This window comes from Triturus cristatus, chromosome 2_1 (genome assembly GCF_964204655.1).
Source record: "Triturus cristatus chromosome 2_1, aTriCri1.1, whole genome shotgun sequence".
Lineage (NCBI taxonomy): Eukaryota > Metazoa > Chordata > Amphibia > Caudata > Salamandridae > Triturus > Triturus cristatus.
The window spans coordinates 874,498,662-874,513,243 of NC_140581.1; the positions used below are offsets into that span (position 1 = coordinate 874,498,662).

Genomic DNA, 14,582 nt, shown 5'->3' on the forward strand with positions numbered 1-14,582 from the left:
TAATTCAAACGGAAGCCATGTAATTGCTGCTATGCCAACTCTGTAAAGGGCTCGGATAGCCTCGGGTCAAGTTCGCACTATATAAAATTAGATAAATAAACTCAGAAAAGGTATCACCAGGACCTGTTACCTTAGCTCTTGCAGCAGATATTACGGTCTCTAAACCCTCTTTCTCCGTAACGAAGGCGCACAATGCCTCACTGTCTTCATGGACTGTAGTGGTAGTATGACAGAGTCAACACATTCCTTCATCTTATCTTTTATCTTTGTAAACAGCAAATGTAGATATTTAACCCACACTTTTGACACCTCTGTTCAGTTAGATAGTGCCAAAGTAAAGTGAGTTCAGTCACAACTGCTTCAAAACGAGAAACTCACAGTAGTGTGAAAATATCTAACACCACTGGGTTAAAACGTATCTTCCATGTTGCCACTCAATAAATCCAGAGTAAACCGGATGAAATAAGAAAGACTTTAAAAATAGTGAGAATGTTAAGCTTGTCAGTACACAAAAACCAATGAAGGGGGTCAGTTATAATGTTTCAAAGGGCGATTTAAATTCATTATTAACATGGAAACAAGCAGGGGGCGCTAGAGGGCGCACGGCAAGATGGCCGCACTTGTGTGAGGCTCTGCCCGGACGAGCTACCATCCGTCCATTATCCGCTGAACCGAGTTACATCTGAGCCCTCTCGTCACTCGTATGGCACTGTGAGCCCCTGCCGCTCCTGCTGGAAGTAACTACAGCCCTACATGATTGCTGTGTGAGCGCTACCAGGGCTGTGCCACTCTAACGCCGCGACATAGAAAATGGCGGCTGCTGTGAAGCTGTAATCTCTCCAGGGCTGCGGAGCTTTGCGTGCCTGGAGTATACTGCCTATCGATTCCCGCTGTGCTCTGCCCGGAATCCTCCGCACTGAGATCATCGCTGTGCTGCCCTGCGGTGTGACCATGTGGTCGGCGGAAGCGAGCAAAAGAGCCTTCGCTGTCAGCAGGGGGGAGCTGCGGTGCCCGGACGTGTGAGCGGTGGACCCCGTCGGCTCCGGGGACCCTCCACGCTGTGCGATCGGCTGCTGGTACCTGAAGCTACAGACACCAGCTGGCGCCGGCTGCAGTGAGTGGGGTTGCGGTTCGGCCCGGCCTTGGCCGCGGAGGCGGGCGTGGGCCTGGGTTAGTACTGCGGCCGGCGAGCTGCGGCTGGTGCGGGGAGCGGCATTTGAGGCCCGGTCATTGCTGTGAAACGGCAGGCGCGAGAGAAGGAATTGACGGGCTGGTTGGGATTGCCACACTGGGGACACCTGGCAGCTGGTCTCCTGAATCGTAGAGTCTGCCTGCCTGAGCATCGCCTTATAATTGCGTGTGCAGAGATTCTCGCCAGTCATAATTTCTCAATACTGATGTGACTGTGCATGCTTGCACTAAGGGGCATATAATAACGAGGAGTGCGAGATAACTGGTGTCAGGGTCCACGCGGGACATTACTTTGCGGCCCATAGCTGACGGCTGGGAGCTCACGAGATTGATCAGTTGGTGGGATATCTCCGGTGACCTGGCACGGGGGCGTCTGTAGGTAGTTGAGGTGCCCACGATATACACAAAAAGGAAGCGACTGGGGACTTTACATCCTCTTCTGTATTTCTCACCCCCCTTTTTTTTTGACAACTGCCACTGGGGGTGCATTTCCAGGAGCCATGGGGAGGGCAGACAAGTCGCAGCCACGCCTCAACTTTGAGGCACGCAAACCTGCTAAACCTCTACAGACAGCCGCATCTGACTCGGAGGCTGATGCCCAAGCTGATGGCCCCTCCACTTTAGAATCCACGTTGTTGGCCATGCACTGTAGCCTGCAGTCTATCGAGGGTACGATGGCTGCAGTCAACCATCGTCTTGACCACATGTCCTTCCAACTTGAAAAACAAAATGCGCGCATGGGGGAGGTGGAACAGAGGGTGTCAGCTACGGAAGAGGGCCCGAGTACAGTTGAGGACAAGACACTCAATATGGAGAAAGTATTAGCCCTCATCCAGGCCAAAAATGAGGATTTGGAAAAGCGGTCCAGGCGCAATAACATCCGAATTGCTGGGCTGCCGGAGTCCACCAATGTGGGAAATATGGAGACCTATATAGAGAGCCTTATTTCTGATATTTTTGGCACGGATCAACTCTCTAGCATGTTCATTGTGGAGCGTGCCCACCGATCTCTTGCTGCTAGGCCGGTTCCGGGGGCTCCGCCCCGCCCGATCATAGCTAGACTCTTGAATTATAGGGACCGAGACACCATATTAAGGATGGCAAAAGAAAAGGGTACTATAGTTCATCAGGGCAACACTCTGGCTTTCTTTCCTGACTTCACAGTGGCTGTTCAGGCAGCCAGACGAGATTTTGGTACTGTAAAAAAGTTTCTGCAAACGGAGAGGGTTCCATATGCGATGCTATATCCCGCCCGTCTACGTATAGGCCTGGACAGGGATTGTAAGATATTTTCATCCCCGAAAGCTGCTCTGGAGCATGCCAAACAGTTGAAGCACAGGAGACGAGAGTCCAGCTCTGCACCTGAAGGGGAGGAGTAGCGGAGGGATCCATGAGTGGGCTCGGATTTCACATATATATATATAGCTCCTCAGAATGCTCCTATAGTGATGCCAACTTAACTGAACTGCACTTGATGTTATCACGTAGCTTGCGGAAACTTTCATGTATATTGTCTACACCTACTACCTGTGCAATTGCCTTAAGTGACCTGAATTCTTTCTGATAGTATATTATACATAACTCTGGTCTGTTCCGCTTAGGGTGGGTGTTCCCTACTGAGTGCTCGTCTTACGGATCCCGTTGATGAGTTGAACATTATGCTTTCATGGGGCAGCCTCGCAACTCAGGGGACTGCTGCACTTTGTCTAAAGGTGTATCTAGGTATGGGTGCTTTCCTATACTAGCGCAAATTAGACCTGCTCGGCCACCTCCTACACTGCAGGAGATTAGTAGCACTCTGTGCCCCCGCCACTGGGTGTACCCAAAATGAGTATTTTTTTTGTTGGGTATGTTGAGGGGGGGAGGGTAGGGTATTGGGATGGCTTTGGCATGTTGGGGTTGCTGAAGTGGGTGGGGGGCTGGGGGGGCTGTTCTGGGGCAGGCAGAATGAAGGTGAAGCTAGATTGGACACCTCTTGTGTGGGTGGGTAATGGTCCTTCGGGTGAAAATTACCTGCCATATTTCATGTGTGCTCAGTTATGGTTGGATTTAAACTATGCATAACACAGTAAAGTTCCTTACTTGGAATGTACGTGGACTTAAGACGCCTAAAAAGATTAGATCGGTGTTCGCTTACTTGGATCGCATGGGGGTGCAGATTGCCTTATTGCAAGAGACGCATTTAACAACAGATTCGGCGGGCTAAGTGGGGGCGCGCTGGGCGAGTGCCAGAGCTGCGTCATCTTACTCTACCTACTCTATGTGTGTGTTAAAAAGGGAGTACCATTTACTGTGATTCGGATGACTGTGGGCGAGTAGTGATTTCACATGGGCAGCTAGGCGGCGAGAGTGTATTGATTGTAAATCTGTATGGCCCGAATGTGGACGACCCCTCATTTTATTCAGATGTGTGGTGTGGCAAATCAGCGTTCCCTCCAGCGGCAATTATATGGGGGGGGGTGATTTTAATCTCTGCTTGGATGCTACAATGGATAGAGCTGGGAGTGGTGAGATGCGGCCTAAACAAGCTGCTGAAGTTCTACTGGGACTGCTAGACGCCGGTCACGTACATGACATTTGGTGCAGTCGCCACCCTGCTGGTCGGGAGAGGACATTTGTTTCTTCTGTACACGGGTCCTGGTCCCGACTTGACTTTTGGCTAATCTCGTAGATGGTATGTACTTGGATAGTTGCGGTGACACATGAGGCATGCACTTTGTCTGACCACTCCCCTGTGCTCCTCGAACTGCAAATCCCTACCTGTGAGAGACCACCCTTTGCAGGCTTCAACCCTCAGAACTCAAAGACCTGGTCTTCAGGCAGACTATAACTGAGGCGATTAAAATTTTTTTTAGGGAGAATGAGGGATCAGTGGACAGGGAGAATGAGGGATCAGTGGACAGCGCGGGAGTGCTGTGGGAAGCGTTTAAAGTTACCATAAAGGGATCTTGCATAGGGGCCCAAGCCAGAGTGCTGCGCGATCTTAGACGGAGGATACAAAAACTGGTATCTGATATATCTCACCTAGAGCGTGAATATGAATCTTATCCCGCCACTGCAACATTTGCTGCAATAAGGGAACTTGTCACGGATCACAATGAGATGGTAGACCAGGAGCTGTTGCACAGTATTATGGCGGGGGAGGCCGCCCAGGTCGCTCCCTAGACAAAAACTGGCAGAGCCACGCAGCCAGGAGATTATAACTGAGCTCATTGATGAAAATGGGGAAGCCCGCCACTCGATAATGGAGCTCTGTGACACCGTTTTACAGTTCTATACTTGTCTCTATGCTTCTAGGGATTCTCCGCCGACGGCAGAGATTGACGCTTATTTGGATGATGTTGCACTTGGGTGGTTATCTAATTCTCACCGTGAATACCTTGTACAACCGTTTGATGAGGAGTACGTTAAAGAGGCTATAATGTCACTGCCAACCTGTAAGGCCGCAGGGCTGGACGGGCTGCCCAGTGAATTTTATAAAGCATATGCGTCGGATCTGGCCCCTCGGTTATTGGAAATGTATACAGAAGCTTACGAGAAGGGGACACTGCGGCCCTCTCTCCGGGAGGCTCCAATTGTTACATTACTAAAACCTGATAAGCCCTCGAATCAGTGTGGGTCATATAGGACTCTCTCGATCATTAATATTGATGCAAAGATTTTGGCGAAAATGATTGCTACTAGGATACAACCTCTAGTCCCTCTCCTGGTCCTGCCGGATCAGTCTGAGTTTGTCACGGGGCACTCCACGACTCATAACCTGGGTACGATTTTCTCTACTTTACATTACTTTTAATCAGACTTCCAAGCGGTGGCTGTGCTGCTGGATGCAGCAAAAGCCTTTGACTCCCTACAGTGGCCTTTTATGTTCACTGTGTTGAGTAGGATGGGCTTCCCTCCATTTTCTTTCCAGTGGCTCTGGGTGCTATACAGCGGTCCAGTAGCACGCATTCGGATTAATGGATGGGTGTCATCGTTGTTCCACATTGAGAGAGGCACGCGGCAGGGGTGCCCCCTGTCACCCATGCTCTTTTCACTTGCCTTGGAGTGCCTGGTCTGCAAATTACATCAAAAGCTGCCCTGCGGTTTAGGCAGCGACCACTAATCGTCTCCCTCTATAACTAGGGCTGTACGGTCACACGCATCACTGAACTAGCTGAGCGATGGGCGCACTTACCCCTCTCTGTAGCAGATAGCATAGCGGTAGTAAAAATGGCCTTATTGCCTAAATTGCTCTATTTTTTCGTAAACATTCCTATAAAATTGAATGTGGCGACGTTCCGAACTCTGCAATCAGCACTTTTATTTGTATGGGGCGGTAAGAAGCCCAGATGCAGGTGGGATCTTTTGGTGCAGCCCTTTGACCGGGGTGGCTTCGAGGCTCCTGACCTTCGCCTATACTACTTGTGTGCGCAGGCACTATTTGCACATTATTGGCATTTCCCCTCAACTTTTCCAACCTCATGTGGCTATTGAATCTGATGCTGTTCTTCCGATGCCGTTGCAGGCGGTGGTCCTATCGGGGGGGATCTGGTGGCCCATGGACCGAGATAAACCCTGCACAGTGCCAGGCGTGGGCATGGCGAATGCTCGCGGCACAGGCTCAATTATCCTATCTATATGTTCCATTGCTGTCTCTGGCATCACACCCTGATATTTCTGCGGCACAAGAGGCGTCGGCTCTACAAGAACTTGCCAAAGCGGGCATCTCCCGGCTGGGGGACCTTTATAAGGACGGTTAATTTAAAACATTGCGGGAGGCGCAGAATGACGCAGATCGAGGTTTTATGTTTGGCTTTACATACGTCCGAGTCCGTCAGGCTGTTTGCGCGGCGCATCCAGAGTATCCCGCGGAGCCCACTACTCTACGGGCATTGCAGGCGATGCTGTCGGGAGAGGGGCGCAAGGATTTAATCACTAATCTTTACAATGCCTCTTTGCGTGAGCGGGAATGAGGCGATGATCCCTCTTGTTTACGCTGACATGCAGCGCTGGGTGTTCCTATTGCACCGGAGATTTGGACAGCATGCTGTCAACTCACTGGCCGTCTCACGGCTAACTGCAATCTCAGAATTATTCACTTCAAATTTTTACATCAGGTATACTACTCCCCTTTACTATTACATAGGTATGGCCTGTGGGAGACTGCTAACTGCCGGAGCGCTAATGCAGTTCCCAACTGTGAAAAAGCGGCTCCGAGACCTGATCTATTGTAGGGATCAGCTGCAGACGTATGAGGAGGAGCTCCAGAGGCTTCCTGCCCCAAAGATTTTTGGGCCCCGCTTACAGCATATTTGATATCCCACCCAGATCTACTGTGAATCTCTTGAACTGCACCTCCCCGTCTTTCTCTAGCTTAACAGCCTCTGTGGCGGTGATCGCCCGCCGCTCTGGCATCTGTCACTCCCTAAGCGATACCTTGGATCTGGTGTGCTTGATTTTCCCGGTCCATAGTGGTGGACTACATGTAGGAGTCTTTTCATTATCGTCATGGTTATTGCCTTGTATACGTTGATCTATTACTGTGCAGGTTTTTCCCGAATGTACTAAAATTATGACCTTGCTCTGCCTGGGGGACTTGTATGCTCATGTCACTCTGTACCAATTTGTATTACTGACTTTCTATATTTTTGAAATCAATAAATAAACAACAACAAAAATAACATGGAAACAAGCAGGACACAGTTTCACAATCCTGTGCAGCCATTATCATGTAGACACTGTAAAGAAGCGTTGTCATATTATTCAAGAATAGTTAAGGCCCCCTCTCAGCATTTAAAATAATCTGGTCCAGGAACATGAGGGGAAAATGCCCATGTTAATATTAGTCATATTATATAATTAGCCCTGGGTCCAGCACAATGATGGAAGATGACCCCATGAACACATCTGCATATGTAATCAGCAGTGTCAATTTCATATTTTCAGCGTGATGGAAACCGAGAGCTAATTTGTATAATGGATGTACTTCGGGTGATCACCTAGCTCCAGGTCTTTCCAGGAACTGCCTCCAGTCCTGAACCTATTACCTGAAAATCAATGTATTGAGGGTTTGTAATACGTTCAATAGGAGCAATGCAAAACTGGAATGTCCAAAATGAGTTGAGTGATCACATAAAAGTTCAGGACTGAAAACAGTGTCTGTAATGACCTGGAAGGTGGTGGTAACCCTAGGTGTACTGAAGGCCCGGAATCATGAGGTGCTGAGCTGAAGTGCACAGGAGAATTAAATACACACCTGACATAGATACAAAAGAAGGAACAATTGACTACTAATCCGGAAACTTCAGAAGACGACTCACGGTAAAGTGTACCCCAGCAAAACAGTGAAGAGCCTCTCACCTGAGAACCTGCAGCTGCATTATTGATGAGGTGATTGTTGGGGTTGGCGATCCAAAACGTTGAAACTGCCCTACAACAAAAATATGACAGGTTATTATCTTGCATGGAGTCTTCTCTTACTGAAAGGAAGGCTAAATGTCTGTCAACATCCGTAATACAAGACGTACTAGTAAAACCAGTCACAAACTGGCCAGTCTGCAGGAAGTGTACCTCTTTTTGTCATTTATTACTGATATACCATGTTTTAATGTTTTGTATCTTTTATGGCTGTGTTTACTGCTGAATAAAGTGTTTAATAATTTAATAAAAATACTGATATACCTGTGCCACCAATCTTCCGGAATTCGAGATAAGATAGAAAAGTTAACCTCTTCAGGACCTACATCAGATGAATCATGAAAGACACAACATGTCCATATCCACTCAGAGCTAGAAATTTCATGAAGAATACATCTTCATTTACAGAAAAATTGGGTAGTTAAAATGTGTAAACTTAGAAAACCACAAGGTGCGATAAATTCCGAGTTTAAGTCCAAACATTATTATCGTAAAGATACAAAAATACTTATATCTCGGACCCAAGGTTCAATGGCATTCCAATAGGTGAGCTGCCAAATCAATCTGAGTCTATGGCTCAGAGCTATAAGACCGTTTCAAAGATGGTCAAAGGATAGTTAAAGGAGACCGAGTCAATTGAGGGAAGAGGTGCCCAAGAGTAACAAGCAATAGCGTCCAGTTAGGTTTGTAATGTCTGTCATTTGCCCAAGTTTCTAAGGGGCACTTTACGCAGGGCTGTGTTAATTAGTAGGTTTGAGATTCTACAGCTTAAGTTTTTAGTCAAAAAATGTGCAAAACCCCTCAATTGAATTAGCCACCACCCAAAACCTTGGTGTTTAAGCATGCTTAGGGCAGTACTCCAATGTCTCCAGTTGGCAAGGCTACCAGTAATCTGGTACTATGTACCCAGTGGGACACAAATCTGGGTCAAAGCAAGTTAATGGCTCAACAGGTTTCTCATTTTTAAAGGAGGGCAAGATGCTGGAGTGATTCTAACAAACACAAAGATGTGATTCTGAAGTACCACAGATAAGGGGCTGATTTCCCAAAACAAACTAGGAACAGCAGAGATTTTCAGTTGTCTTGATGACAAATGGTGTAGAGGTCACGTACAAGAGTCTCTGACTCCACCAGTTGGCACAAGAAACTGGAGTTTAGTTTAAAGTGCCAACCATAACTTTAAACATCAATATCTCCAGCGAAGTAACAACTAAAGTCCTAATTCCAACGGCTCCAAAGCACGGTATCTAGAACAATTATCACCCACACTATCCCGAAACATGGGCTGAAGACAAAACGTCTCTGTGTCAACCTGCGGGCTGGATGTGGACAGATACAGGCGCTACAGTGGTATGGGACAGGTCAGAGATGGTGCAGGATCACCACTTTACACTGTACAAATTCATGTCAAGGATCCCTCAAACTCAGGTCACAGCTAAAAGTTCGGTTCTTTAAATGATTCTTTATCGCTTGGCTGCAAGTTTCTCATGGATACTTATAGAAGACCGTAAAATGCAGGCCCTGTCCTTGGTAGGGTGTCTTTCTCTGCTGGTGGAGGCATCTCTCAATCTACAGATCAATACTGTCTGGCCTCAATGGACTGATCTCTGAGGGCACTGATGCGAAGCCACTATGGCCAAAATGTGATCTTTATTTTTCGCGTAAGGGTGGATGTCAGGCTAATCAGAACTGCTCAGGACAGCTTGTATATCTGAGCTCCTTGAGAAGGCTGAATTTCAACATACAGAAACTAAAAGTGCTTTAGAAGAGATTCTTGCACATGTTCACCAGACTGCTACAGTTTGTGGCAGGTACCAATAAACAAATGGCTTGTAGGTTGTAACATAAACCGTGAATGAAGATGACCTGCAAAGAATCCGCCATCTTGTACAGATTCACAAATAGTGTCTCCAATGAATACCAGCCATCCTGCTCATGGCTTCTTAGCCTTCCACAACTTAAACCTATATGTAACTCAACACACCACACTTGTTTTAGAGAAGATAAGAGCCCCAGTTTTAGGCGAAAGGTCAAATTTTAAAGGCAGCCGAATAGTAGGTAGCCTACTTACCAGCTGTACCACTGAACTAGGGGGCAGTTGCCACCAACTGAGAGCCTAGTTTCCTTAGAAAGAGCCCCTAACTTGTTGATACAAAAGTGTACAAGCAAATCCCCAAAAGTCCTGGCACATCAGCAGTGCACTTGCAGACTGTCAGGCGATAGAGGTTTTTCAAGCAATGCTTAACTTTTCTTGCTGTTACAGTGATGCTCAGAAAACAAGCCATCCAAAGTGTAGCAAGTCAGCAATGATTTTGCCTTGAAGCAGCACATAGTGTATAAAAAGTAAATTGCAAAATATTGACAGTTTATAATATGGATTACAATTCAGGGGCAAAACTTGCAATACGTATAACATGCCTAAATAGCTTTCCTGTCGATAGGCACAAGAATTTTTCAAATGTGAGTTTCTTTTGTTCCACGCATATTATGATGGCCTAATAAACAGTAATTAGAAAATTAGAAAAACTAACAAAAAACTGTGAATAAATGGGTCCTTTATGCATGCAGGAAGCTTGTGTTTTCACTCTAAATACAGTGTAGGAAATCGTGCTTAATCCGCGCAGTCATCACACCTGGCACGGGATGGCTTAGGTTTGAGCGCCTGCCAGATACTCACATGCAGTCTGTGGCTGGCACTGGAATATAATTTCCATACACCTTGTCTCTCATGGCAATGCACATGCTGCTATTTCGGTCTGTGGGCAGAAGAGTGCCTGGTTTGGTTACAAGTCCAAGGTTGTGGAACAGAGTATTCCTCTGTTCGATGCCATCCTCCATGAAGAAACAATGGCCCAGTGTGTCATAGCCAATGGTATCTTGAATCTGCAGGAAACATATAATATGTTATAATAAACAGACAACCACTTTCAAAGCCCCTATCAAAGAAGCATGCACATGCACTTTAGAGTCAAGTTGAACACTTCAGTCAGCGACTGCCAGTAAAGGTGAATTCATCCTTGGGGTGAGGATGTAGCCTAACGGCTAGAGCGGTCGACCTCGACGCTGGGGCTCCTTCAGGTCAAGTTCGCGCTATATAAAACTCCGGAAAAAAATCTACTTTTTCCTTAATGGTGAGCATCGTCAGCCTACAACTCATGCATTACAGCATTTGTTATTCTACACTGAACAATAACACTCTAGCACTCCATTTAGCCCTTTGTATATGTTATGTATACATCGTGTTTAATGTGCCACATACAGCACTTACAAATGTCCAGTCACTGGAATAACAGTCATAAAATATGATTTCTGTATAAATACAAACTTAAATAACTTAATTCCAGGCTTATACTTACCATACATAATACAGCTGAGGAATACTTTACAAACATTGCTCATCCAGTTAAATTTTATCAGGATAAATAACTCAATTTTTCCAACAAAGAGCCTTATGTGCAAACAGTCAGCTGTGTGTGAGTTGCAGCAGCAGTTCACAAGCACCGCAAACATTCTCTCAAGCCAACATGGCAGCAGCTTCCATGAGCGTGAAGCACCTGAACCCGAGCGGACTCATCTTCAAGGACGGAAGCATCTATGAGCTGGGCATCTGGGCACTTCACTGAGGGAACTTACCAGCAACCCGTTTGTCGCATGAACAGTGACGCATCTGGAGAAGCTGTGGTGAATTGCGAGCCCCTTCACGTATGTTCTCGTAGTGTACCCGCCCTTCTCATCGACGTCCCCACAGAGGTGGAAATGAACCGGATAGCGGCCCAGTACCTGCTGGCCCATGTTCTTGAGCTCCACGTTAGAGAGATGGGCGGATGTAAAATTCTTTAAAATCTGTGAAGTATTGCAATGATGATTAATAAAATGAGTAACGACAGTCATAATTCAACTTTATGAAGTTTACGAACAAACTGCGTAGGACATCACATGAAACTTCACAACCCACAATAAGTACAACTGAGTCTTTTGGTATGTCTGACTCCTATGATACCATAAATCATTCTTCTCTGTTATCCACTCTTTTGATCTTGGTATCTCCAACTGCCTACTCATGATTTTTCTGCTCTAAATGTGTTTGTTCTTTATTTTCTGCTTATCTGATTTGGAAGTCATTGGCAGCTTTGTTAGACTTTCGAAAGCTGGGCCTGCAGTTCACATGTCAAAATGCCTTTTAATAGCCTTGCTACTGTGAGATACCAGTGTTAACTGAGGCTTACAGAGAAAATCTATAAGGCCCCCACACCCCAAACAATGGTTCTCAGACTACCATCAATGTTGGCCCTGTTCTTGGGACCAGATGTTGGCTGGGGACAAAACATAATAACTTTGGTTTTTAAATAAAAAAACATTTTTCAAGAAAACAATTCCTTCGTTCATGGCAAGATTTACTGAATGAACTTCAACACATAAGGGCTAAGAACTCAGAAAAGATTTTAAGCCAGATGAAAGGCAGAGGAGCACGGGCACTGTTCAATGGCCCAATGTTCAACACATCTTCCCTTCCAGTCACGAACTGAATGGGATTAACCGGGCAGGGTCCCACTTTGCATTTTGATCAAGTTGCAGAGTACTGAAGCCCTGAAAATCATTGCTATTAATAACTCCTTCCGGGCAGTATTGAGGATATGAAGTTTCTAAAACAACAGTACTCGGCTGCCAGGGCCCGAAGCTTACTAAACACCTCGTAGGGGGAGTTTAAAACCGCACTGCAAGTTTATCTGCTAACTTCTTCATATTTCACAAGTTTTGACTTCCCTTCTTGGGCTGACGATGCCTTACTGGCTTCTCGGTCTTGACACCCTTGTTTTCAATGCCATTTTACTCAAACTCTTATTCTACGTTCTCAAAGTTGGTAAAACTTTACTAAGTACTTCATGCAAGTCATATGAAGTGACATGTTTACATCTCGGTGAAACAAAGAATTCTAGCCGGAGCAGAGGTGTGTGTGTGTCTGTGTCTGTGTGTGTAGGTGTGTGTGTGTGTGTAGGTGTGTGTGTATATATATATATATATATATATATATATATATATATATATATATATATATATTCACTTAAAAAACCATAGGTTTCACACATGTTATAGTTAGCTGGACATTTCACTCATAAAAAACCAATGAAATTCCCCCGTTATAGTTACTGCAGGCAACTATAACTCACGCGACCGTAATCCTCTGCTGATGCTAATACTGTATTTAGACACTTATTTACCCATGTCTTCTTCCATTAATCTTTAGCTATACATATATTACAAATATTTATTTTTCAGAAAGACACATATGTCATCAGTGATGTAATATCTGACGTCATCAGCAGAGGATTGCGGTCGCGTGAGTTATAGTTGCCTGCAGTAACTATAACGGGGGAATTTCATTGGTTTTTTATGAGTGAAATGTCCAGCTAACTATAACATGTGTGAAACCTATGGTTTTTTAAGTGAATTTGCAAGGTTTTTTAAATGCTAATTCCTAACTATAACGTGTGTGAAACCTATGGTTTTTTCAGTGAATTTGTACGGTTTTTTAAATGCTAATTTATTTATGTATTATTTTTTTTATATATTTATTTTACAATAAACTACGTATTAAAAATTATTATTTTTTTTTTTTTTGGTTTTCACCCTGCGAATTATTTTTTTTTTTTTGTAAAAAAAAATATTTTTTTTTGTGTTTTTCAGGGTGCGCGCACTGTGCGCGCACCCCCGCAATTTTTGAAAAAAAAAATTTTTTTTTTGCCTTCGGGGTCCTTCAGGGACCCCCTGACAAAGGCTAGGGGGTCAGGAACTCTCTACCCTGCCCCCTTTTCACGTTCGCCACCTTCCTTTTTCACTCTCGCACTGAAAACAAACAAAATGGCGGCCGACACTTCCTGATTTCGACCGTTTCGAACGTTGACTAACATGTAACCACCAATCAGAATTACGCTCGCGCACGTTAGGGTGCTCGCACGGTGCTCGCACTGTGCGCGCACCCTGCGCGCATATAGATATATATATTGATTTAAATGCTATTTTCTCCGGAAATACTGAACAGATTTACACCAGACCTGCAAAAGGCACTTCCTTGACCTTATGGCTACCTCTCTGCCAAATTTCAAGTAATTCTGTTCAGCCGTTCGGGCTGTAGCTGTGTCTAAAGGTCCTATGGAAAAATGCATGGGAAAAACGCGTTTTGGGACCCCCCTTTTATCTCAGCCCCCGCTTGACTAATCCCCCCGAGACTTTCAGGGTAGTAGCGGAGCGTAGCGCCCCACCTATTTTGAAAAATTCGCGAGGATTCGTCGACCGGCGCCAAAGTTATTCAAAATAGAATGTTGCGGATTTCCTATGGAAACGTGGTCCTAACTATAACTACCTACTGGCGACCGCCAGTAGGTAATATATATATATATATATATATATATATATATATATATATATATATATATATATATATCTGGTTACTTGTAGTGAAACCGGTTACATGCACTGATCGGCATCGGTGCAGCACATGGGTACAAGTCCCGTACAAAATGTGCGCAGTGATACTCCAACTCTTATGTAAGGAAGAAAGAAGCAACACTGTTGAGTTACATTTATTGACGTGTTTCGCTAGTACGCCTTTTTCAAAACAAACTTGCTATCAGTTGCCATTTTAGTTCAGCTGGTTGCACCACGTGACCATACAATGAGACAAAAGCGCAAATCGTTCAAAAATTGTCAGAGCAACAATTATTCTTTTCTTCATAAATGGACATACATTCAAATTTCGTCTGTTAATGTGGTGTACATGATAAATATCGTGTGTGTGTGCGTGTGCGTGTGCGTGTGCGTGTGTGTGTGTGTGTGTGTGTGTGTGGAGTACAGCCAATGGTAACCTAGACTCTGTCTCTATTCCTTCCTCCAGCTAATTAGTCTTTTGTCTATAGACAGAATGCCCTTCTTAATGCAGCAAAACGGGTCTTCACTGGAACCCCTCCAGCTGGGCAAACCAATTAAACATTGCC

The 14,582-nt window shown here is 45.3% G+C and overlaps 1 protein-coding gene across 1 annotated transcript in view; it reads right to left on the reverse strand.

Moving 5' to 3' along the window:
* The window catches only part of CEMIP2 (cell migration inducing hyaluronidase 2), a 380,005-nt gene that overhangs the window by 181,760 nt on the left and 183,663 nt on the right, over positions 1-14,582 (reverse strand). The window contains exons 8-10 of the mRNA XM_085633019.1: positions 11,224-11,433; positions 10,268-10,473; positions 7,534-7,603 (exon numbers count right to left, since the gene is read on the reverse strand). Of these exons, the coding sequence (XP_085489145.1) occupies positions 7,534-7,603; positions 10,268-10,473; positions 11,224-11,433 (486 nt within the window). The remainder of the gene's footprint in view (positions 1-7,533; positions 7,604-10,267; positions 10,474-11,223; positions 11,434-14,582) is intronic.